Source organism: Clinocottus analis, unplaced genomic scaffold (genome assembly GCF_023055335.1).
Source record: "Clinocottus analis isolate CAN_PGR_092001 unplaced genomic scaffold, fCliAna1.0.p SCAF_20, whole genome shotgun sequence".
In the NCBI taxonomy this organism is placed as follows: domain Eukaryota; kingdom Metazoa; phylum Chordata; class Actinopteri; order Perciformes; family Cottidae; genus Clinocottus; species Clinocottus analis.
Genome location: NW_027175932.1, coordinates 11,013,925 through 11,041,209, shown reverse-complemented (window position 1 = coordinate 11,041,209; position 27,285 = coordinate 11,013,925). Strand labels below are relative to the sequence as shown.

Genomic DNA, 27,285 nt, shown 5'->3' with positions numbered 1-27,285 from the left:
CCATCTCTCTCACCTCTCCACTGTGCTGCATTTATATCCCTTTGCTGAATACGACATTTAGGATGATCTTAAAGGGAGAGGTCACCGACAAAAAGCACTTACGTCTTTTGGTAAATTGTTAAGAAGAATTAGTGGATTATTAAAAGAAACGACAATGTTGAATCTGGGAAGAGATGTTGCTGTTTTTTTGTTTTTTTGAATGTTTTTATGTTTTCTTTAGGATTCAATATATTTTATTGTCATATGCACAGATAAAAGTTACTCCGTACAATGAAAAGCTTATTTTGCTTGGTCCTCCTTCCACACAGAATTACAATAAACTAAAATAAAAAAAGGAAAAATACTATTTGAAAATATGTCAAATAAGGCACAAAAATATGACGACAATTTTGAACAATCAGTTTCACTGAGTGTATAAAGTTCACAATGCATTGCTACAAATATATTGATTATGGTATGTGACATGAGGTCAGCCATTCACAGTTCAGTGATGTGTGCGCGTCACGTGTGTGTGTGTGTGTGTGTGTGTGTGTGTGTGTGTGTGTTTGACTGTGTGTGCAAGGGGGGCTTGTGCAGAAGTTGTTGTTGGGAGGATGATGCAAAGACGTCAGCCATCTTTGATTTGGGGATAAGACAGAAATCTCAGACACAGAACCAACTTACCTACGTGGCTTGATATCTCTATTGAGAAGCAACGTTGTTGTGTAATTTTCTCTCTGGAAAACTGGATAAGTGGGAGTGATTGAAACCACATCTGCATGGCTGCCAGTAGGTACTTAGGTTGAGAAGTAGAGATAAGTTGAGTTTATTACTGCACTGAAAGAAGAAACATGCAAACCGTGGCAAGTAAAAAAATGATTATGTTTATTTTGATTTAAAGCAGATTAAATAATTGCTTTAGACATTCCTTTATTAGTAATGCACTGGGGACATTCACATAATAAAGAAATAATGAGGGATTATATTTAAGAATCCATAACATTTGAATATATATTAGCTTTGGATTTGAAAATCGAAAGGTGACGTGACGAAAACGCCCACTGGTCTCAGAGCAGTAGGCTGCAGGCTTTGCACTCACAGCCGGTGATGTGCTGGTAGCTGTAGGTTCTGGTCGTGAGGTCTGAGCACTGCAGCGTCACCTGTTTCTCCTCAGAGCGATGTGTCTGACAGCAATTGTTCTGCTGCGTCACCACCACCAGGTCACCGTGTAAATCAACCCTGTTGCAGTGAGCCGAGGCACCACGGTGAGGAAGGAAGAGGGAAGGGAGGAAAGGAAGGGAGGAAAGGGAGGAGGAGCGCAGAGAGGCAAAGACGACAGAGGGAGAGAGATGTGTTATTGTATAAAAGTCAAAAAAGTACTCGGTATGAACACTAAAGCACTCAAAATGTTGGTCTTGGTCAGTGATGGGAGTGTTTCTTCTCACCTGGGCTCAAACGTACAGTAGCCCTGACACACTGGTATCTGCATGACGGCGGTACAGTTGTTAATTGTAACGTTGATACCGGTCACCTTTGGAACACAGCTCTGGTTACCTGAAGTCAGAGACAATGAATGAGGGAGGCGGTCTGAAGCAAAGTATCTGCCAGATGTGGAAACCTTTCCCTCTATATTAAGTTTTGAATACAGGAAAACCTCACATTGTTTACATGTGCAATGGTTAAAATACTGGAACTGAAATGTCATACTTTTACAAAGTGAAATTGTAAATGAATTCATTGTATTGATTGTGACTTACATGTAAAGCAGCAGTGTTGGTCGTCCCAAATTCTGTCCTCCTGGTGAAAACATCATAAGAGCTCAAGGTTAAATGTTTGTTGTTCTAATTATTCTTTAACACTAGCTTTTAAAGTGTATGGACAAAATACCTTTTTATTTACTAAATGTAGGAATTAATTATTACTGTAGAATAAGACAGAGCAGGGGGTGTGCAGTACCTCTGGACATTTGTCCTGGGGACAGACTCTAGTCTCAGTCTGAACACCCTCTCTGCTGCATTGGTGCGACATGCAGGGATGGTCGGCATCCCTCCATCTGTCTCCCACCTACACACACAAAGACGGATATTGCAACAAGACACCATACATCAGTGGCGAGCCGTGGCCCCATTTTCTAAATGTGCCTTTAGTGCGCACGTCTAACTAATAGCTTCTTTTCTTCTTCTTGGGTTTTAGTGCAGATGAAATCCAACAAAAGGTGCATTACCGCCACCTGCTGCCGCTGCAGCACTGACCAATCACAGCACACGTTAATGGTCACGCCGGGCAAAACACACTTCCATAATGCTAGCAGGCCTCCTTTAGTAGTTTAAGCCGGTCTCCATAGAGAAACAGAGGTGAAATGTGATTGGACAAGAGCTCTCATTAACCAGGTGCCTAATTATGAAAATTGGTTCCGTTTAGGCCAGCAGAGCGGGCTGAGCGGGCCCTGACGGCCCACCACTGCTGTACAGTACAATGATTAGTTCGATCTAAAAAGCATGTTTCTTCCCAGGGAGACAAAACCCTTTCCTTCGCCACGGACAGAGACTGTGAGAAGATCAGACACAACGTACCTGGTATGTTTGCTCACGATAACTGCATGTCTTCTCAACTGACAAATAAAGTAATAATGTGTGATTAGTTTTGGTCGTCATCTGGACTCAAGAAACTAATAAGAGGGTACTTGATAATAAAGCATGATTTTAAAATATCACAACTTGCCAGTGCTTACCACAAATCTGTTTACAGCAATGGGTTTTTACCACGGTAGAGTTGTGGCTGCATTGGGGAGCTGGATCAAGAGGTTTGGGAACACACTCCTCTGAGAGAGTCTGGTTGTTACATTTACAAATGTGACAGTTGGACTCCCACTCCTCACCAGGCTGAAAGACAGAAATACTTTTTAAATCTAGAATCCAATCTCGAGTCAGGGATAATATTACTTGATGAGACAAAGATACTCACCAGTTTGATCTCACCGAGTGGTCCTTTACAATCTGATGAACAAGACACAAACTCTTCATTTACACGAGTAATGGAAACACATGTCCAGGTGTGAGTGTCAGTATTTTAAACCATGTTACTCACAGGAACAGTTCAACACGCAGGTGTTTGAGTGGTTTCCTGACTTGATGAAGCCGCTGGGACAAAAACAGCCTCCTCTACCTTTCCCGAGGGAAGCTCCTGGATAAACCATTCTGTACACACAAACCAGAAGAGAAATGGTGACATGGGAAACCTCTAAATTTAATAAAGTGAGAAATAAATGTGTTTACAAACCCTCCGTAGCAGAAGTCATCCAACTTGTCACGACATTCTCTAAAAACCAAACCGTTTGGACATGGCACGGCTGGAACATGAACACGGACAGTTAAGTGGCGATGCAAGTATCACTTTCAAGAGGAATTTATTATAGTCGGGCTAACACAATAAGAACATCAAACCTATGCAAATACATTGAGTCCCTGGTGTGTCTGGCGTTGCTTTCCAGAGAATAAGAAAGATGATGAACGGTACATACTGCAGCTTCCAGGAGTCAGTGCTCTCCAGTCAACACAGAATCCAGCATTCATGCATTCCATAGCAGCTTGCTCCAGTGAAGAGCAGGGACCGGTCCTGCATGAGTCAAACTCACAGTTCTTCTTTGTATGGTTTAAATTCACATACTTGCTGCAATTATAAAAGACTCTGCGGAAACAAAGACAGACACACAGCCGTGGTTATGCACCATTGAAATTAATATGTGGTTGCTTGGGTGATACCAGCTGCTTGCTGCCTCACTTCTAGGTGGTTTTGTTCAGGTGTTACAGGTGACTGCATTAGCAGCTGTGGGTGTTACAGATGACTCTGGATGATGCTAATACATGTCTGCATTAGTTACTAAGGTAGCTCTTAAGTGAAATAACTGTGCGCCTGTGTGTGGAGCTTACGGATGGTCCAGCAGCTCACATAGAGAGCTCGCAGGACAGGAGGTGACAGTGGTTGTTGGAGTGGATTTCGTCGTGGCTGAGAAACAAGGTTTGCTACTTGATGGAAAAGCACAGGCTGGTATCATCGGGTCGGCGTACACCCAGCCATGAGCCGTCTTATCACAGCAGCTGTCGTCCTCTAACTGCCCTCCTTTACGGACACATGATCCACCACCACATACACCTGGAGAAAAGACGGAGACATTTAAAGTCTAATATACACATATACAATATAGCACAACTAAAAAAGAGAAAGTGGCTGGCAAAACAACCACTGTTAAAATAGATATACAACATGCACTTAACCACACCAAATCCTTTTGATCCATTACCCACCACATTGTCCCTGGGTGTTGTTGAGGAAGTGCTCCATGGCCAAATTGACCACCAGGACGTAGGACGAACTGAGGGAGACAAACGAGCGGATCTCTGGGAGGTAGATGGACACTGTGTACGACGTGGTCTCAAAGCTAAACCCATGCTCCTCATATGGCGGCTGTATGGTCACGTTGTTCAGAGTGGCCTAGGACAGATTAGATCAGTATCAAACACACAGTCTAATTATCCAATAGCGCATGGTCTTATTATATAGAGAAGCCTTAAAGTAAACACATCCTTTATTACAGAAAAGAATTATCAGCATCCATCAAGCCAAATAGCCAACATATGGTATAAGTGGTATTGTATCCTACCTGCACGCTATTCAAAGCGATACTGAGTATAGCTGTATTGTTCTGATATTTCAAGATGACACTTTTAACACAGGAGCCAAGGAGGCCATCCACACAGTCTTTGTTTTCCACAGCAATGGTCAGACTGTGACGTGGTGACCGCTCCTCCACCAAGACGTGGGTGCATTCAAGCAGGAAATCAAAGTTTACACCGTCGAAGGTGATGTAGTGGGGGTCCCCATATAGCTCACAGCGACCTATGGAGGATAAGAGATTTTAGTTAATATGGACTCAAAACACAAATGTATTTGAAAAAAGAAAAGAATTAGAAACAAGAAAGCCACACCAGTCATGGCTTTGTTGGTCAATCAATGCACCACATTGATCCTAACTACATCTTAACAACTATTGGTCGAATAGCCATTGCATTTACTACATACATTCCCAGGATTAACTTGGGTAAACCTTTAACTTTTCATTTAGTACCATCATCTGGTCAGTGTTTACATTTGTCCAATACTCAACATTAGGGCCAAATTCCTGCAAAACATTCCCACCAGCCTCAAGTGTATTTTGTGTTTAATGTTTGATAAGCAAAAGTTATCCCTCAAATCAACACCCTAACCGTATTAAACATGATATATACTTACAGTTACACTTCACTGTTTCACAGCAGCCATCCCAGACTTTTGTGAACTGGTTTCTGGGGCAGTTGGGAGTTGGGAGCTCCGGACAAACCACTGAAGTCAACTCTATCTTCCCATCTGCACAGGTCTTATGGAAGCAGTCCTCTGTCCACGTCTCACCGCAATCCCAGCGTTTTTTCCTCTTTAGGTCTTTACACTCACACACTGGTGTTTCAATGAACACAAAACCGTTGAAGACAGAAAATACTAAAACATATTTTCACATAGTAATTTAGGAATCTGATTGCTAGGATAACTGCAAAAACAAAGTAATGTGCAAAACAAGTGGCACACACCAGTGGTTGTGGAGGTTGTAATCTCAGTGGTATATGTTGTTGGTGGCATCGTCGTAAATGGAGACGACGTTGCTTCTGAGAGGGTGGTACTGGGTTGAGTGGTTGATTGAAGTGTTGTTGCTGTTGGCTCACGATGCGTTGTTGTTGTTGACCAATTTTCAGTAGTAGTTGAGATATTAGAAATGGTTGTCATTAGTTTAGAGGTGGTGGGGTGCGTCGTTAACTCTGTTTCAGTCGTAATTAAGGAAGTTGCAGTTGTTGGTGAAGACATGGGCGTTGTAAGTGTTGTTGACTCTGTTTCAGCCGTAGTTAAGGAAGTTGTAGTTGTTTGTGTAGACACAGGGGTTGTAAGTGTTGTTGACTCTGTTTCAGACGTAGTTAGAGACGTTGTTGTTGGTGTAGATGTGGGCGTTGTAAGTGTTGTTGACTCTGTTTCAGCCGTAGTTAAGGAAGTTGTAGTTGTTTGTGTAGACGTGGGCATTGTAAGTGTTGTTGACTCTGTTTCAGCTGTAGTTAAGGAAGTTGTAGTTGTTGGTGTAGAGGTGGGCGTTGTAAGTGTTGTTGACTCTGTTTCTGCCGTAGTTAAAGAAGTTGTAGTTGTTTGTATAGAGGTGGGCGTTGTAAGTGTTGTTGACTCTGTTTCAGCTGTAGTTAAAGAAGTTTTAGTTGGTTGTATAGAGGTGGGCGCTGTAAGTGTTGTTGACTCAGTTTCAGCCGTAGTTAAGGAAGTTGTAGTTGTTGGTGTTGACGTGGGCATTGTAAGTGTTGTTGACTCAGTTTCAGCCGTAGTTAAGGAAGTTGTAGTTGTTGGTGTTGACGTGGGCATTGTAAGTGTTGTTGACTCAGTTTCAGCCGTAGTTAAGGAAGTTGTAGTTGTTGGTGTTGATGTGGGCGTTGTAAATGTTGTTGACTCTGTTTCAGCCGTAGTTAAAGACGTTGTAGTTGTTGGTGTTGACGTGGGCATTGTAAGTGTTGTTGACTCAGTTTCAGCCGTAGTTAAGGAAGTTGTAGTTGTTGGTGTAGAAGTGGGCGTTGTAAGTGTTGTTGACTCTGCTTCAGCCGTAGTTAAAGAAGTTGTAGTTGTTCGTATAGAGGTGAGCGCTGTAAGTGTTGTTGACTCAGTTTCAGCCGTAGTTAAGGAAGTTGTTGGTGTTGATGTGGGCGTTGTAAGTGTTGTTGACTCAGTTTCAGCCGTAGTTAAGGAAGTTGTAGTTCTTGGTGTTGACGTGGGCGTTGTAAGTGTTGTTGACTCTGTGTCAGCCGTAGTTAAAGACGTTGTAGTTGTTGGTGTAGATGTGGGTGTTGTAAGCGTTGTTGACTCCGTTGAAGCCGTAGTTAAAGAAGTTTTAGTTGTTTGTGTAGATGTGGGCGTTGTAAGTGTTGTTGACTGAGTTTCAGCCGTAGTTAAGGAAGTTGTAGTTGTTGGTGTGGACGTGGCCGTTGTAAGTGTTGTTGACTCTGTTTCAGCCGTACTTCCGGAAGTTGTTGGTGTTGGTGTTGACATGGGCGTTGTAAGTGTTGTTGACTCAGTTTCAGTCGTAGTTGAGGAAGTTGTAGTTGTTTGTGTAGACGTGGGCGTTGTAAGTGTTGTTGACTCAGTTTCAGCGGTAGTAGAGGCAGTTGTAGTTGTTGGTGTAGACGTGGCCATTGTAAGCGTTGTTGACTCAGTTTCAACCGTAGTTGAGGCAGTTGGAGTTGTTGGTGTAGACGTGGGCGCTGAAAGTGTTGTTGACTCAGTTTCAGCAGTAGTTGAGGAAGTTGTAGTTGTTCGTGTAGACGTGGCCGTTGTAAGCGTTGTTGACTGTTTTTCGGTCGTAGTTAAGGAAGTTGTAGTTGTTGGTGTAGACGTTGTGGAAAACTCAGTTGACCTTTTTTCAGTAGTAGTTGACATATTGGGCGGGGTTGTCATTGGTGTAGAGGTGGTGGGGTGCGTTGTTGACCACAATTTAGTCGTAGTTAAGCCATCTGTAGTTGGAGGGCTTGATGTAGGATTGGTTGCGGTTGTAGTGGTGGGTGGAGATGCTGTTGGAGTAGAGGTGGGATTGAGGTCTTATGTTTTGAAAACAGGTTCTGTGAATTATATACTTTAAACCATTAATATAAGTGCCAAAACTTAAATGTCATAGTTTTGTGTAGTCATAGTTTTGTGTATGTCATAGTTTTGTGTAGTTGGTATGGACACATGAAATAATAAACGTAGTGCTGCATGAATATAATTGTACACTTACGGCAGTTTATTTTTCCATTTTCACAGCGACTGAAAAGATTTACATAGGAGAATCAGAAATACCCAGTTGTTAATGTAATAATTAAATGAATGTTATGGTTATCATGGACATTTATATATTTAGACACAGTGTATATATATTAGGAATGGCCCAACTTACCATTCAAAGGACTGTATCATTACCACTGACCAAGGTTGAATGATAGTGCCATTAAAATAACAAGTGCAGTTTCTCAATTTAGTGCATTCACCAGTATGTTCATCATAGTATGGCTCATCCTTTGAACATCTGGGGTAACAGCCTTTACAAAAAAAATGTTATTTTATGGGTGCAAATAGTTTTATATGCATTGACTAGAAGAAGAAAAAACATTTGATTCAATCTAGATTGTGAGGATTTTATTAAAGAGGTTTGTTTGCAATATTGCCAGAATGAGAAACAAACTAAGGAAGAATAAGACAATATTTTCACTTTAATTTAACAGAGGATGACAAATCAAGTTTAGCTGTTATATTTAGTTACCTTCTAGCTTGTGAGTGATGAGGTTGTCTTTTCCGCAGCTCAGCATCTCACCACAGGCTTCATAGTGCCAGCTGCACTGCCCCTGCTCGTTGTAGTAGTCACAGTAGACCGCTATGGTTGAAATGATCACAGATACATGTTTATAGAATTATACACTTATAGTTTATTTTTTGCAAACATCCAATAATATTTGAAACACTTTTTTATCATATGGCTTGTTGATTGTTGTCACTTTAACATACACTTAGCACTCTAACGCTGTTTGTTGTCTGAGCACCTTATCTCTAACCTATACTTAATTTAATACACATTGCGCTGTGTTGTCGTTGACTGTTGATTGTTGTTTGTCTCCTCTCATGTCTAATGTCGGCCAAGGTAAATTCCACGTTTGTGTAAACATTTCTGGCAATAAATGATTTCTGATTCTTACTACAATGATTGATTACTTTATTTTTGTCTGCGTCAGTCCTCTGCAAAACGAATGCGAAACATTCAAATATTGATAAAACATTTTGTAATGTGTATGAAGCAGCAAAATAACTTTTAAGGTACTTTTAATTTTTCTGTATTATTAAATGTGTCATATTATTTTACTCTAGCAAGAAACTATTAGCTTTTAGCATTTAGAACGTGGGTTTGATAACTGAATAGTCCTTAGTTATCCATGTTCTCTTTATGGGTTGAAGTTAGAAGTTAGATGGTTAAAATATCACAGTATTGTTAACATTTCAAAGTAATGTTCAAGATTTGTTAGGGAGGGAAAAAAAGTGTCTTAACTTACGACACAGATCAGGTGTCCTCCATTTCACACAGACATCCTGGTCGCTGCAGGCCTCTGCGTAGGCGGCCACCGCTGTGCAGAAGCCGAGGAACTTCCCTTCAAACTCACAGGAGCAGGACTCCTGCACACAGGCAAAGTAGTAGGGATCTGGATCCACCTGGGGATTGTAAAAACACACAATAGAGTTTGTACAAACATACTTCAGGTCTTTCTTTGAGGGTATTTTCCTGTAAATAGTTATATGGACTGACCCTGGTGTTTGTGCCATGTTAAATAAGTAATGAGCGTACTTTTAAGTGGCAGTCCTTGAATGTGTCTCCTGTCAGGATCCTACAGCGCCGCTGGGCCCAGGCTAAGCAGTAGGAGTTGCGTTCACATGGAAATATCTCAGTGGTCACATCAGAGCAAGGAGGCGAGGCGGCTTTCCAGCTGTTGCCAAATGCCAAGGGACTGGACACTAGTACAAAATGTTTGTTTTTTTCATGTTATTTTGACCACCATGACAAAAGTAAAAAAGTCCTTTATCAAATAAAGAGAAATTCAAACTACCTGCTGAGCCACTTATCAGTAGGTCATTCATCTCATTGGAGTCAAAATTGCCACAGAGGCCGCACACTTGGTTCTGCAGGAGAGAAAATTACATTTGAAAAGTATCAAAAAGTTTAGAAAGTGAACAAGAAATGTAAGTGGTGTATAAACTCCTGAATTTCGAAGTCCCCATCACTCACCTTCCAGTGTTCATGCAGCTCGATGGTGAGCCGGGTGTGTTTGTCCCAGATGAGCGTTATCCCTTTGCTTGGCACTGAGATTACGATGTAGAGTCCCAAAGTGTGTGTGGAGTAAAGGGAATCTTCCTGCAGAGTCCAGCCTTTGTGGAGGCGTCTGGTCACCTTCATGTCGCTCAGTGTCAGGGTGACTTTGCCCTTTGAGGTCAACACAACATGTTTTTAATGTTGATGAACAAGTTAATGGATTTTTACTAACTGATATTTATCTGTAAAATTCAATCAAAGAAGACAGCCATCCACCTGCAGGTCGAGAATGATGGAGCGAGAGCAGGTGAGCGCCTCATCACAGCAGGGGACACTCTCCACTCTGACAGAGAAGGTGCCCTTCCTAGTTCCACAGTCATCCTAAAGCAATAAGAGTGTTTTTTAAAGTTCGGAAAACATGGCAAGCTCTCGTCTATATTTAGTATTTAAATGATGTGCAGTGTCCTCTGATGGCGATGCATTGGAGGCCTTCAGCAAAGACACATGTGAGCAGTGGACTTTGGTCCTACTTTGTTTGGGCTCACCTCCACAAGTGTGTACTGGCATTGTCCAGCAAAGCGGTACCATTTGGAGTCAAAGGTCTGGTAGTGCCCGTTTCCGTAAACTTGACACTGCCCCGGGCAAGGCTTGTCTTGGCATTGCCACTGACCCTGACCACAGATACTGTAACATGAGGTGGTGTTAAGCTTTTAGTCATACTCATCATCACGGCTTTACATCGAAGCAACATGTTGAACGAACAAGTAGGAGAAGGGTGACAGATGCAGGTGTTACCATGTTCTGCAGTTGGTTTTGACTTGCTGTCCCGCACTGAATACTTTCCCACTGTACACACAGGTGCAGCTGGACAGAGAGACACAGTTTCCATTGTGATCCTCATACTGGTCATATGGGCAGTAGCAGCCACTCGCACAGGTCTGACCGGCACCCTGGAAACCACAGCATTTTAGCATTAGGAAATCTTTTAGCATCACAATAAATGAACCTGTTTTGGGCGAAGGGGTGATGTTTGGGATGCAATTCACTGACAGGAAGGTTCTGTAACATTGAAATGTAAAATTGCATACATAGTCGACCTACCGTTGGTTTGCTGATAGAGTCACAGGTTTTCTGAGTCGTGTTCATTGGGTTCTCAGAGCAATGAACACAAACCTTCCCATTGGTGCACCCTGTGTTCATTATATTTACGACAGATTGAAAAATTGTCAAGTTTATTGAACAAATTCTGAATTTCCACTTTTAGCAAATGTCTGAAGTTGAAATAATGGAAAATAAAACAGGATGAGTATGATGTCAATATGATTATGATAGAAGAAATCATGTTTACCACAATCCTTTGAACAGTGAAGTTCTCCATCCTCGCAGATGCTGCAATAGACACAATGTTTGTTAAAGTCTGTGCACATCAAAGATAGAGACACAATTAGCACATCAACAGCATTGGTTAAAAAAGGCAGTGGGCATCAACCATAAATGATAGAAGCATTTTAAATGGCTGGAAACACTCGGCTGATCAGCTCACCACTGTCGTCCGTCGATAATAACAGACCCGGGGTCTGTAGCACCGTTGTGGTAGTAACAAGGACACTCTGCCTTTGGGATACAGCTTTTCCCATTGTTCAGGTGGGTTCCCTCCGGACAGCCACAGCCCTCCACGAGGCTGTCGACCAGCCCACAGCGGAGGTCAGAGCCAGACAGAGAACGGCATGTGCGGTTGCAGGTTTGCATGTCGTAGGAGAATTCTAGGTTATTGTGACATTGCAGAGCTGCAACACAGCATTGAATATTGTAAATGTGATGTTATCCTTCAGATACATGTATACACTTGGCGGTTGAAACAGACAGAAAACGCTGCAAATGTTCTGAAGTCAACTTACTGCAGTTGGTGGCTTTCCTCCAGTCACCAACCACAACACCCTGACGGGCGCAGGCTTTGGCGTAGCTGCCCAGAGCGACACACAAGCACTGAGTCAGGCTGCTGCCACAGTTGCATGTTCTTTGGATGCAAGCCTGGAAATAAAAATCATCACAGATAAGTTACTCGCTGAAAACTCCAAAATGTATTAAGGATTTAGTTTGGGTTAAAGTCTTCTTGTTACCGTGTGGTAGTGATCAGTTGGGATATGATCATGGCACTTAGCAAATATCCCAGTTGGGTTGTTCAACACGGAACACTTTTCATCAGCAAATATCTCTGCAAAAATACATTTTGAAATAATTGGATGTTTGCGTTTTATTATAGGTTGAGTATTTAGTATCAAGTATCATATCAAAGAAAATTTGAAAATTTTAGGACTATTGCTATAAATAACATCGCAATGCTCCAGTATACACTACACACTGTGTACACAATACACTACTAATAAATATGTCCTGTAGATCTCAAGAGCTCGCACTGGACACTGGGCTCCCTGCTGCCCTCAGCAAGCCGATTTTCGAGAAAGTTGAAGGACATACAGACAGAAACTATTTCCAACATCTTCTGAAGCACATTCATATTATTGGTACCATTGTCAGAGTTGATGCAGGTGGGGGGTATGTCCACTCCACAATCACCCACACTCCAGGTCCAACTGAATGGTTGAGCTGAGTTCTCGATGATCCCGCTGCTGGTTCTGAAGTCGTCTGTGGTGTCATTATTGCTGTTGCCACAAAGACCTGAAAGGCATACTGGCTATCATAACAGATCAAATTGGAACATGCCACAGAAAATATATAGCATTTTTATATTATTCGTTTGGTATTAGGAGCTAGTTAAAACACCCCAATCAGCATCAGGCATGATCCCCATTCATCATCAGGTAATAACTCCCTTCTTCACCTCCACCACCAGTGTCTGAATTTCAGGGGGATTCTTTCCTTGCAGATATCAGCATTACTCCTCCTTGGGTAGGATGTTCTGACGCAACACTTAACTGGTTTGAATCCTACTTGAAAAACCGACAATACTTTGTGTCGGCAGCTAATTACACATCAGAGCTGACGAGGATGACATGTGGTGTTCCCCAAGGCTCAATACTGGGGCCTCTTATGTTCAACATCTACATGTTTCCACTGGGTCAGATTATGAAAAACTAAAAAGTGTGTTATCATAATTATGCAGATGACTCACAAATCTACATAACTATATCACTAGGGGACTATAATCCTATACAAGGGCTGGCTGAATGCATTGCAGAAATCAACAACTCGATGTGCCAGATTTTCTTCAATTGTATAAAGATAAAAGTTATTGTTTTTGGCCCCAAGGACGAACAATTGAAAGTGAGCATTCAGCTTCATTCACTGATGTTAAAAACCTCAAACCAAGTCAGAAATCTATGTGTAGTTATGGATTCAGACCTCAACCTGAACAGAAAATTACAAAATCAGCCTACTATCACCTAAAGAATATATCAAGGGTTAGAGGACTTAAGTCTTAACAGGACTTGGAGAAACTTGTCAATGCATTTATCTGACTTGACTACTGTGTTTTCACAGGCCTCTGTAAAAACTCAATCAGAACAATGCAGCTCGAGTCCTCACTAAGACCAGGAAAGTGGATCACATCCCTCCTGTTCTGAGGGCTTTGCACTGGCTTCCTGTCAAACAAAGAATTGACTTTAAAATCCTCCTGCTGGTTTATAAAACATTGAATGGGTCGGGGCCTAAATATGTTTGTGATCTGCTGCTACTTTATGAACCATCCCGACCCCTCAGGTTGTCAGGAACCTACTTTCTGTTCCAAGAGTCAGAACTAAACATGGAGAAGCAGCGTTCAGCTTCTCTGCTGCACATATCTGGAACAAGGTCCTTGAAAGCTGCAGGTCTGCTGAGAGCCTCTGCTCCCTTATATCCAGATTGAAGACTTTTCTGTTTGCGGCTGCCTTTAATTGAACCAGACTCAATGCTGTATCTCACTATTGCATTTTATTTCTCAAACTGCTCTGCAACTCCCTTCTTCGCACCACCAGTGTCTGGACTCCAGGGGGTTCTGGTTCTGCCTTTGCAGACATCATCATCACTACCGCTTGCTTATCTTAATTCATGATGGAGTCCAATCGGCAAAGACCTTGCACCATTTAAATATGATGCAATTGTAATACATTATTGTTAAACAAGTCTCTCCTGATTGAAGTAATGAAAGTGAATCCCAAAGTGATAATATCTCTGCGTGTTTGTAGACTGAGATTCTTACCTGAGACCAGGCCAATGTAGTCGCTGGGTGCGCTGATGTACAGCTGGATTTCAGGAGACATTTGGACTTGGAAATTCACATTAGTGGATGTGTAGACCTGAACATACATGGAGGACTGCCAGAAGACCAGAGCATGTTCTGAGAGGAGACAGCATTTGGGAAGTGAATAGATGAATGAATAGAGTGAATGCATCGTATGGATTATTTGGCATTCAATCAAAGTCCAGTCAATTGATGCAATGGACAACATTTCGTCTCCATTTGTTTTTACCCGACTGATGAAGTTCAGTGATCTCCTGCCCTTCAAATGTAACCATGTTCTTTGAGAATGTATACATTTCCTGCAAAACAATACAAGAAGGGTATTTATATTTCATGACTGCACACTACTGTTGCATGAAATGTGTTTGATAGCTTGTGTTATTGTAAAAATAACCCTCGAAGACTGCTTGTACCTGAAAAACCTGAAGAACAACTGTTGTCAGAGAGGGCGCCTTTTCAGAAAACACGATTGATATTGTCCAGTTAAGACCCTTAAAAATAAAAGAGCAGTTAGTATCATATAAACACTACATGGATACATGTTACATGTCGGGGTAGTGGGAACATTTTACCTGTGAAGCCACATATGTACATTTGCCGGGGAGGACATATTGTTTGCCATCAAACGTTGTCACAAACTGGCCTTCAATGACACATCCGGTGGGGCAGAGGTTTTCTGAGCATTGCCATTTCCCACTGTCACAAACACTGCGTGAAGATTAAACCTGAATTAAAAAACTTCACAAAAAGAAGTTTTTCCGCCCACTTGTGATGAATAAAGTTTGAATTGTATTACCATGACTGACACTTGGTGCTGCGTATGTCACCGTTTATGTAGCTCTTTCCAGCAAACACACAGGAGCAGTTTGGCAAAGGGACACAGTGATAGCCATCAGCGTGATCATTCAGGACGTTATCTACAACACAAACATGTATACCTTTTATTATTAGGCCCCTGGAGGCTAAACAAGCAATGAAACGTGAAAAGCGACATTATGAAAACACATGGTGCTCTTTCACCCTCTGGGCAGAGACAGGAGCTGATGAGTTCCTGGTCGGAGAGTGTGGGGTTCGGGTTGGAGCAGCTGGGAAGAAAGGCTTGACCCTCTTCTGTATAAACCAGATTTCCTGGACATCTCGGTTCCTCTGCATTAAACCACAGAAAGAAGCTCGTCACATCACGTGTCCATCAAATGAGTGTTTTATCTTTTTAAAGGACACCTACCACATTTGGTTACAGATCTCCAATGCTGCCAGATGAAGCGTTTATTGCCACAATGTTCTACCATTTCTTTGAAGAAGGCACAGCCGATGTATTTGCTGTTTTCATAGCCGTGAATGTTCTCTTCGCAGAGTTGGAGGTAGAGAGGCGTGTCGGCTAGCAGGCAATCCAAGGCGATGGAAAAGAAGTTTCTGCACACCTGCAAATGTCGTCAGAGAAACCACCTGAACATCTGGAGCTAGGACATATTGTATGGAGTGAGTGTACTTGTGAGTGCTTTCTGAGGCTTCATCTTAAAAATGCAAATCTCCACCACTGACGTAGAGAAGAAAAGAACAGAGTATAAAGAGAATAAAATGGAGAGGCTGTTGCTGCGTTGTGGCATTCCTTGTATGAAATGTGCTATACAAATAAAGTGTGTAATTATTGTTATTGGTTAAATTAACAACAAAACAAAGAGCAACTTGACACGTATGACTCAATATTTTAAAACTGCCATGATATCCTATAAAGTCACTACTTTATAACTACAAGCCGGTAACATCAATTCATTCAAACCCTTTTCAATGAGATCAATTGAATATAGTAACATCACAGCATCATTGTGCTTAAATATACTAGAAGTCGTTCATTACAGCGGTTAACCCGCTTAACCCCGGTTAATCCCACTCCGTCCTCTTCAGACTCACATGTCTGAATGCTGCTAAGGAGTTACAGTCATTTATTTACAGTTTAGTCCTTCATAGTCTTAATAGTTCCTAATTTATTTTGTCTATATGTTATATGTTGTCCTTTTAAAAAAAATGTAAACTGTTTTTTGCACTTTATTATTATTATTATTACTATTGCACAATTCACTATATCTTGGACAGAAGAGAAACGTACTTTCGATCTTCTGTAAGCTTGCACATTGCACAAAATTGATAATAAAAATGACTTTGACTTTGACTTAACTTACTGGAGTAAAATCGGAGACCGGATCCCGGGTTTGACATGTGTCCTCAGCCAGCACGCTCTCTGTGATCAACTGCTGCTTGTTACCTGAAGCCATGAAAATGATAAAACTCATAAAGCAAACTGTACGCAACATAATGTTAAAGTATAGACTATTGCAACCACAATGTGTACTACTTTTATTAACACCAACACTGTACTTGCTGCAGCTACTGAAAGCACTGCTGTTACTGTAATTAGTAGTGCTATATTACAACAATCCTGCTATCAATTCCAGTCATAACCATCATACCGAGGACGGTGTGTTTTCCACACAGTCCAGACATGTCGGCGCTCAGCTCCTGCTCCAGCTCCACCTTGACAACAAGGTGAAACAAATGGGCTTCAGTGAGCGAGGTTAGTGTTGAGTGTTGCGATTAACTTAAGATATTGATTATGTGTGCATGCATTTGTGTGACTGTGCTATGTCTGCTGTACTGTGTCAACTCACCTTCACAGTGTCTATTCCTCCAGGTACACTGTGCCAGGTGACAGACAGAGGAAGCAGCGAGCTCCTCAGTCTTGTGTAGATGCCGTACTGAAAGATATGCTGGTAGGTGTGGTCGTATGGAAGCGAGACACTGCCAGCAAATGAACAGTTACAGTTCAGAAACAGTTGGACGGGAACTCCCGATGTGAATCGACTAATCGTCTCAGATGCTCTTGTACATTTTCATACGTTCTCTGTCCAAAACTCGAAAGGAACTCGTCACGAAAGTTTTGAAATAATTGTAGTTGTGTAAAAATTACAATATTTCCTTCTGACATGGAGTGGAAGACAAGTAGGAAATGGTTCAATACTTGAATAAATGTAGCCCTTTATCGAGCAAGTAGTTGCTAGTATCAACATAAAAAATGTGAATACTGTAAACTCTTTTTATACTTTTCCTCTTTGAGGGACAAAATGTTTTTTACTTCTGACAAGGTCTTCTCACTTCCTGAACTTTGATTTGAAAATAATGATAAAACTGGTGAAGTATTACAGTTTCCGCCTCCGCAAAATCAGTCCATAAGTGACCTTGCAGAATATAACAAGTTGACTTAACTCTGTATGTTTTCCTTTCACACACCATTGATAATGCAGCGTCCCAGACTCAGAGCTAATAATTAACTGACATTGGTGGCATTAGGAATGACAAATAAAAAACCTGCTTTAGTGGCCGAGTGTGAAACACTCAGATTTATCTTTGTTGCTTGAGTCATAGTTGGCGTTCTGTGGCTGCAGTTTTCTGTAGTGAAGCGGTGTGAGGGTGGGTTTGAGTTGGGCTCGAACCTTTTCTCCTCCACGAGGACGCTTCCATCCTGCACAACAGTCTTGACTTTGTTGATGATGATCTCCAGTTGGACTAACAGCCCGCTGTCATCTCGCCGTATGATGACATCACATCCCACCCGTTTGTGGGTGAAGCGCGTGAGAGTGAACGGGCAGTCGGACCGAACATAGAAACTTGTACCGTTGAAAGGCTGGACGAGCCCGCTGCCAAATGTCCTGCAAGTGTCTGATCACAATGTATTGATTAATGCGAGACAATGAAGGAAGACGAGAGCTCACGAATGAAGCAATAAGCCAAGAAATTACTTTGTTATGTTGGATTTAAGGTCTAAAAGTTTTGGGGTTTTCCTTACCCAATGTAAGGAATACATAACCCTTTCGATAATTAAGTTAGCTCTCTAGTTTGAAATCTTATAATTATCCCTTCAATCCTCAAAAAAAAAGGAAATAGAAAATAAATGTTGTACATAGCTGCAGAAATCAACTCGTAAAATGATCATGAAATACATTTTGTTTTCTTTCTTACGGTAAAACAATATATCAGTACACTTCAGGGGAATTATTTGGAAGAACAAAACAATAAGACAGCATGTTTCAGAAAAAGTTAAAACAATACAACCTGCACCTACGACATACACAATTAAAAGTGATATTCATAATGAACTGATCAATATCCAGCATTGATTGATTTGTACTCACATGTTTGACTATCTGTTGTCGTGACCGACTCCGCTGTGCTCAAAACTAGGAGAGAAATACAGAGTCATGGTGGAGGTAAACATAAATTATAATGAAAAATTAAGAAATATGAATAACAGTAGCAGCACAGCACCAGCACAGATAATGCAAATTCGTGGTAGTAAAAGTAGCAATAGTGAAATATTACATTTTTGATAGTAAAGTAGAAATATAAGGTAGCATACAATTAAAATACCTAAGGACAATACATATACTTTTTTAAAATTCTAGCAGTTATCAAGTGGAAAACAACAAATATGTTTATAGAAAGCGAAGAGTTAAGATATATAATTTTCATTAATTTGTTGCTTCTGCTGCTACAATTCCAAAGTCAGTTTTAGTCATGTTGTAGTCATTAGAAGTTGCAATATCCTTTTTCCTGTTAATTAATTAGAGAATTCATTAGTATTCAATGATTAAATGAACAATTGCATCAAGGTACCTGAGGCCAGTAAAAAGCAGGATGCCAGCATCCATGGTGAGGTCATGCTGCCTGATGCTGCAGGAGAGCAGGTGAACGCAAGAAGAACTGCACCAACAGCCCACCAGCTGGCTTATATGTGCAGTGTCACTGCACACACAATTGGAACCAGCCCACACGCATGCACACAATATACCAGGAAACTAGAAATAGAAAAAAGAAATCAGATTAACCATGAAACTAATTCGTAGTTTACTGGAAAGCATATCCTGCTTATTATATTGCATCCACAGGGGGAAAAAATCTATTCCACATTACAACAATACCTCTGATACTTAATCCCGTGGGAGGTTTTGAGTGTGTTTGTGACAGATAAATCCTGACGACAAAGAGGTCAGGTTGGATGCACAAACACAGTGTGGACAACTAAAAATCAACTGCTAAAGAGAGTTCGAAACTTGAGCCGGTTCTTTTATTACTTTAAAACTCAATGATTGCTGCGAGAAATAGCAACAACTTGTTCATATTTGGCTCACACATAATGGGTAAAATATTAAGTGTATTGTATTGTAAAAAGAGGGAAGATTTCCTTTTGAGTAATGAGGCATGATGATTTACCAGAGTGTGTGAACCAGGATGTAGTTAGATATTTTTCAACTTCAAAGCTGAGGGAAAGTTCCACACGATGTTTAAAGATGTGTTGTGCAGCCACTCAGATTTCTTTCCATGCAAAGATTATACTTCAATTGCAAACTGTGTTATTATGCTTGTTAGTTTAAATCCCCGAGGAGTTAAAAGAATAACGGCTTACTAACACATCAGTAAGCCGAGATCTGTACCGCTAACCCACCACCCGTGAATTGAGATATTAAATTTAAATTTAAATTGTTAGTGTGTGTAGATATTAGGACTGAGGAGTACTTTTTACTGCATAGGCCTACAACTAAACAGTAACTATTTAACTACACTTGCAGTAACCTGGTATTAGTTCAAGACAAAACTAAATTAAAATGCAAGGTGTGTTTAAGCTAAATAACTGTTGCAAACCACCACAGAATAATGTGAAGGTATATGTATTTATATGTCTACCAAAAACTGTTCTGTCAGTACAACTTGGACAAAATATTTGATTATATACTTCAAAATGGTTGTCCTGAAGCAAAAACAGTTCGACCTGTTTTTCCTTACTCATAGAAACACAGACTTGTCAGTTAACACAAAGTATACTGTACCTTGATTTAATTCCAATGGAGAAAGTGACATGAAGGAAACTGTTCCTGTTTTTGAACCACAAAACCTTTAACATTGTAACTATGTAAAGCTACGTTGACAATGTTTTGGTCAAATGTGAGCAGAAGAGCTTCAAAACAAGCTAACGTACACTTTTGACCCGCCATTGCCTGAATAAGCTATGGCTAACCTGTTAGCATCCTGCTGACTTCTCTATACACCCAGTAAACATGGAGAAGTTGCTGTTTGACCCTCTTTGCCAGCTAGCTAGCTGCTAACGTTGTCTGCCTGTTGGTAATCTAGGAACTGGTAGCCCAGTGGGTTCATCAGGCCTTCGATGCTGACGACAACAATAGTTTGGTAAATAAGAGTTGTGAGAGGCTACAAAGTTGAACTGCAGAATTGGGTGATGATTCTTATTGGTTTCATGTTAGAAACCTTATATTTCAGGATACTTTGCCTTGTTTTGAAGGTCAGTTGGAGTTTCATAATAAAAACCTAGCTTTTGAACATTTGTACGTCATTTGGTGCTGGACAGGCAGCATACAGAAGGTTTATCAGACGTTTTGATTTATTGCTAATACAGTAGCTATAAAGCTGAGAACAGGAATTTTGAATGTAGCTTATAGCAGGAAAAGCTCAGAAGTAACAAATAACCTTAAGACTCAGTCCCATTAAAAGCCTCAGTGAACCAGTCCAGTGAGTCAGTCATATATATATATATATATATATATATATATATATATATATATATATATATATATATATATATATATATATATATATACATACATGCAACTCTTTTTATATATATACACACACATACATACATACACACACACATATATATATACACACACACACACACACACACACATATATATATATATATATATATATATATATATATATATATATATATATAGACACATACACATACATACATACATACATACATACATACATACATACATACATACATACATACATACATACATACATACATACCTACTTACACCACATATACATATAAAATAGACAAGAGACAATAATCACATTGTAGGGAAGACACCTCACACTGCACACAGATACATTTTACACAAGGGCATCAATCAGTTTTCACATTCATGGTCTCACTCTCTCATGAAGCATCAACAACACTCATCAAAACATCACACATCCAAGACAGGACCAAAACTATACAACTATCGATGTTCACAAGTTTGTCTGGACAACAACCATCCCTTCATGTGTTTTTTAAAAGTGAAGAAGGTTGGGCCCTCCCTAACAGACGATGGTGAGGTGTTCCAGAGGGTGCCGCCTTTGACAGACAGAACAGTCTGACCACAGGTGGTGCGCCTGTGCGGGATGACACAGTCGCCTCTGTCGGCGGCTCTGGTGACTCTGGCCTCAGGGCCGCAGACAGGTCTCTGTTTAATGAACTCGTTCAGCGGAGGAGGTGCCAGACCATTTAGGGCTTTATAAATAATGCTGGCTTCTTTAAGGCTGATCAGGTTTTTAAAACTTAAAAACCTATACTTGTTCAGGATGTGGCAGTGATGATGAGTTTGCGGTTTCTTGTCAAAGACTTTGAGTGCTCTCTTATACAGAGCTTCTATGGGTTTGAGTGTTGCTGTGCACGTGAGTGACCAGCTGGTCAGACAGTACACTAAATGAAGATCATGGAATGAAGGAAAGTCCTGGCTGCGTTGGCTGTCAAGCTGTTTCTGATGTGCCTGAAGTTTATTAGGTTAAATTTGATGTAGGTCGCTACCTTTTTGATATGGCTCTTAAAGGTCAGGGTGGAGTCTAGAGTTACCCCGAGGTACTTAAACTCGGTTACTAAGTCTAGCTCTGTTCCCTTTACAAATATGTTCCAGTGTGTTATTTTTTTGGCACGTTTGGAGAAAATCATACATACAGTTTTTTTGGCATTCAACAGGAGGCAGGATTTAGTGAGCCAAGCCTGGACATCAGACATAGCGGATGATAGGATGCAGAGAGCTTCTTGGTTGTTTTTAGCTGATGTAAAGATTACAGCATCATCCGCGTACATCTGTGTATGTATATTCTGACAGGAGTTGGGTAGTGTGTTAATAAATAGGGAAAATAAAAGTGGCCCAAGGACTGACCCTTGAGGAACACCCACAGGACATTCAAGAAAGGGAGACCTAGCACCATCTACAGTAACTGGTTGTTTTCTGTTGGATAAGTATGATTTGAACCAGTTAAGAGCATGGGGAGAAAAATTAAAATGGGTTAACCTGGACAGTAGGATTTGGTGATCTACAGTGTCAAAATCTATTTTGAGATCTCTTTTGAGGACAAGCATTTTTATCCAACAGCCCCTTGATCCTTTCAATGAGGACACACAGGGCCGTCTCAGTCGAGTGGTGGGCACGAAAACCAAACTGCATAGGATGCAACAGGGGGTGGTCTTTGTTGAGATGCTCTACAAGAAGTTGGGCAACCCATTTCTCTGCTATTTTAGATATTATCGGCAAGACGCAAATTGGTCTGTAGTCAGACATGTCAGATTTTTTCCCAGACTTGAAGATTGGGGTTACCACTGCCACCTTCCAGGCTGAGGGGACCACTGCATGTTTGAGGGATAAGTTAACCAGATGAGTTACGGGTTGGACCAAGGAGTCCTTATGTTCTTTAAAAAAGTTGGCATTAAATCCAAAGACATCCTTGGCTTTAGAGCTTCTCATACCACTAATTAGCTTGGCTACCTCAGAGGCAGTTATTTCAGTGATCTTAAAGACAGGTTGGACAGAGTTGACCAGGCTCTCGCTACGTTCAGGAGAGGAGAAGAAAGCGGTTTAGACTAGTAGCCAGAGTGATGGGATCCCTCACTAGAGAGTTATTTATAGATAACTCTAGTTCCTTGACGTGTTTGCATTTACGGCCAACCAATTTGTTAATGTTTTGCCAGATAAGTTTTCCGTTATCTTGTGCATTTGCGATGATTTCCAGGAAAAAATTGGCTTTAGCCTTGCGTAACGTCTGAGTAACTTTATTTCTGCTCGTAGTAAATTTTAATCTGTCGGTACCCAGGCCGCTCTTCAGCGACTGTTTCAACAGTGTATCTCTGACAGACATGAGCACTCTACATTCCTCATTGACCCATGGTAGAGAGTTACCCTTCTTCACCTTATTTTTCCCTCTACTGATGAAAGGGGCCATAATCTCTTTGACCGACCTGTTAAACAGATCACCTCCACTCTCAGGGTTCACGGTTTCAAACTGTCTCTTTTGCATTGCATGGTTTTTGAACGACACAACCCGGCATATTTAATTGCTCTTATACTGCTATAAGTATGGTCTACAATAGCTTCACAAACATAACTGTGTCACTGCCATCAATTTTGTTTACTGCCAATCCTAGTGTCAATATGGTGCCAATATGGCGTCATGATTCTCGAGGTACCTACACCTCTGAGTCTTTGACTTTTATCGCCTCACACGTTTCCATGGGTCGTGGCTATATCTGGACTCTGATCCTGGCCGACACCTTTCAACGCCACGTCAAGCACATCACAAAAAATGACTTCTTTCATTTTGAAAACATCGCCCGTCTACACCTCTCCCTCTTCTCTTCGGCCGCTGAAACACTCATCCACGTCTTCTTCATTGCTGCCTCTCCCTCTGCAACTCTCTCCTCAGCACCTCAGACATTCTCCATCACTCGCCAGCCACTTTCAGCAATTAAAACACATTTATTTAAGTCTAATTTTAACCTGCGATGTCGTTTAGTTTCTTATGTCATCTCCCTTGTTTATATTTTTGTTCTCGCTTCTGTAGTTTGTTTTTACCATGTAAAGCACCTTAAACTATTCAACTCTAACTTTGCATGTTAAGAAATAGGTTTGTGATTTTAAATCAGTGAGTCTCATAACATTTCTCCATCTCATCCATTTATATTTAGGTAAAGTTTAAAGATTTAAATCAAAAATCCCTTTTAATATGTTTACATTTGTTTCAATAAAGTCTAAGTCATAAAGAGCCATGGTTTCCTCTTTTTATTTAACCTGTGACTCATCACGGTGCACTTATGAGGTTTTGTGGTTGTCAGCTTAAAGAGTGATATTCTCTTATCAGACTTATTTGGCGAGATATATCTGAAGGCCTCAAGTGGTAAAATTAAATTAAAATAACTAAAATAAAATAAAATGATTGTGTTGCAGATATTGGTTTTTACTTTTTATTGCATATGATTTACTAAATTTGGCTCCAGTGGGTAAATCAGTAAAGTGTGTCGCAGTCCGGGCTGCTCCTCCTCCTCCTCCTCCTTCTCCTTCTCCTCCTCCTCCTCCTCCTCCTCCTCCTCCTCCTCCTCCTCCTCCTCCTCCTCCTCCTCCTCCTCCTAACATAGTTGGATAGGTGCACGTTAAATCCCGCTAATTGGGAAAACCTATGCCACCTACTGTTGCAAATGTGTACCTGCGTTTGGGGCTCGGTAAGACATGTGTTCAACACCCCCAGTTCTTAATTCAGTTCTTAATTATAATGAAATTAAAAATGTGTAATAATGAATAACAACACCGATACTTACTTATGGTTGTTATTGTTATACCAGATTCAGTATTTAGATATATGAGGCACAGATAATGCAAATCAGTGCTAGTAGAAGTAGCAATAGTTTAATATTACATTCTGAAAGTCCTACATTCAAAATGTGACATAAGTAAAAGTAATTCACTTCAACTACTTTAACTTGAAATAAAAAAAAACGTTTCAGCTACTTCTACTTTAGAATAAAAGTAAAAGTATTAATTTGGAGCAATTGCTCCTGTCAGTGTTAACTAATAGACTAATTACTTTATTGGACTATTGGTGGTACTGACTGATTCAGTATTTAGATATATAAGGCAAATATTATTTTATATTTGAGCCTATCATGTTTTGTTCTTGTATATATTATACATTTTAAATAGGGAGAGTAACCACGAAGTGCACACAAATGTCATAAAAAATATTTCCACCAGTCATCTGGTGGAAATATTATGAAAAACAACAAATATTTTTATAGAAAAGCAAGAGTTAACATATTGAATGTGTGTCAATTTGCTAAAATTTCATAATTGTAGTAATCACATGTTGCAATATTTTTTTCTGCTAAGATGAATTATTTAATATTCAATGATTAAATGAACAATTGCATCAAGGTACCTGAGGCCAGTAAAAAGCAGGATGCCAGCATCCATGGTGAGGTCATGCTGCCTGATGCTGCAGGAGAGCAGGTGAACGCAAGAAGAGCTGCACCAACAGCCCGCCAGCTGGCTTATATGTGCAGTGTCACTGCACACACAATTGGAACCAGCCCACACGCATGCACACAATATACCAGGAAACTAGAAGCAAAGAAATCAGATTTACTGTAAAACTAACATCATATAACAACAATACATCTGATACTGTCTGGTGGGAAGTCTTGAGTGTGATTGTGACAGATAGATCCTGAAGAGAAAAAGGTTGGACGCACAAACACAGTGTGGACGACTGGATTTCAACTGCTGAAGAGAGTTTGAAACTTGAGCCGGTTCTTTTATTACTTCAAAATTCAATGTGTGAGAAACAGAAACATTGTGTTAATATTTGACCCATTGTGTGTGAGCCAAATATTAAGTGTATTGTTGAAAAAGCAGGAAGACTTCCTTTTGGCACTGAGCCAGACAATGCTTAAACACAGGACAAATACACAGCATTTAATTGTCATTTTCAAGATGGCACCCTTCACAGAGTCACTTGTCCGTTTTTTCACTGATAATCCTTGATCATTTTAAAAGGTTTAAGGTAAGAATTACTTTTATATTGTTACAAATATTTCAATGGGAATATTTACTGTATTGAAGCAACCTATAATTACTCATGTTTTGTTCTTTATTTTATAGTAAAATCGTTGTGAAAACATATGTATCAAATATGACACAGTATGTATATCAAGTAATAATTATGCCATCGGCTTTGTATTGTATTTTATTATGTAATCTGGGTTATGCCATATCATAATGCCAAACATACTGTTTTGATCATTAAACTAATTAGATGTAGAAATGTCATTGCAAGACAGTAAGGTGACTGTCGTTCAGTGGTTAGCATGCCTGACAAGAAATTGAGCAGGTTCTGGGTATGCACATGCCCGATACGAGCCTATTGGGAGATGGAAACAAGGCACCCCACCGTTTGAGATGGCATGAGATCAATTCATGAAATTGCTGACAATGATTCACTTTTCAGGACAATCTCAATGTGTCTGATGATGCGAAGAAAGACAAACTGTGGACTTTTTGAACTGTTGCTACGGGTCCTCCTTTCAATCACCACCACCTGAGACAATTAACATGAGTTATTGTTTTTAAAAATAAATATTTTAGACATGTTCCATGTTTAGATAAGATCCAACTGTTCTACAATCAATTAACATAAATTAAATTATGTTGTGATCAATTAATGTACTGATATGCCTGATGTATCAAATTTGATACCAAAAAAAATCATACATTTAAATTACTTTACAGATTACAGATCCAAGGACCGATTACTCAGCATGTCATGAAGCCACATAATACCGGATTTGTTCAATGCAGTTCGGCGTTCTGCACCTTACCTCAGAGGCTAAATTTAAACATTGCTTCAGCTCCTGGTGAGAAAGAGGCAGATAGGATCTCAATGTTCTTATTAACTTCGAGACTGGGTCACCTGGGGATTGAAAGAACATTTGATCTGGTTCGGATCAGATTTTATAGGCCAAGAATGTCTGCTGAAGTTCACAAAAAGATCGAATCATGTGAAAGGTGTGTCAAAAGGAAATCCCTACCTGAGAGGGCCGCACCTCTTGTGAACTTTAAAACACATGCATTGGCCAAAACCTCACATTCTGGTGAGGTTGATGCTTAAGTGTGTTCCTGATGTAACTCTTCATTTTACTCTTAGATTTGTTTTATGTGTTAGCATCCAACCGAAGGGGGGAGACATCCCATGATGCTTCATGGCCAGGTTTCTGAGGTCATAGGTCAGCAGTACCTGTGTGCTCTCCCATATCCAGTAGTTCAAAGGTTTTTTTTTTATATGTACATGCCCTCTTTGGAATAAATTCTGCACAGCAAATGTCCAAGTGAGGAAAGAGTAGCGGATGTTGGTGAAAGATTCAGTCAACAAAATTCTCGCTGTGATCCCTAATTTTGAAGAATCTGTCCAGCAGAATTGCATCCCGACCCCGAGGCCCCTCCCCTTCTTGCCCTCCTTCTCTAATGGGCTCAAACACAAGCCATTATCGTGC

General features: G+C 40.5%; 1 protein-coding gene across 1 annotated transcript; it reads right to left on the bottom strand.

Moving 5' to 3' along the window:
* Positions 1-1,046: 1,046 nt before the first annotated feature.
* LOC137791834 (mucin-6) lies at positions 1,047-23,189 on the bottom strand. The gene is made up of 44 exons (XM_068587020.1): positions 23,057-23,189; positions 18,792-18,848; positions 18,311-18,355; positions 17,612-17,837; positions 16,790-16,919; positions 16,592-16,655; positions 16,304-16,386; positions 15,349-15,544; positions 15,144-15,269; positions 14,920-15,040; positions 14,696-14,831; positions 14,537-14,614; positions 14,353-14,422; positions 14,082-14,219; positions 12,413-12,562; positions 12,004-12,098; positions 11,782-11,914; positions 11,427-11,670; positions 11,232-11,272; positions 10,985-11,073; positions 10,679-10,833; positions 10,429-10,567; positions 10,160-10,264; positions 9,860-10,054; positions 9,681-9,753; positions 9,422-9,588; positions 9,132-9,288; positions 8,351-8,461; positions 7,988-8,129; positions 7,829-7,857; positions 7,074-7,316; positions 5,269-5,469; positions 4,640-4,875; positions 4,284-4,470; positions 3,909-4,131; positions 3,500-3,666; positions 3,259-3,328; positions 3,067-3,176; positions 2,944-2,975; positions 2,711-2,861; positions 2,553-2,590; positions 1,936-2,043; positions 1,425-1,510; positions 1,047-1,218 (listed from the first exon to the last, which is right to left on the bottom strand). The coding sequence occupies exons 1-44, from the start codon at positions 23,187-23,189 to the stop codon at positions 1,047-1,049; spliced, it is 5,652 nt and encodes a 1,883-aa protein (XP_068443121.1).
* Between the last annotated feature and the right edge of the window lie 4,096 nt (positions 23,190-27,285).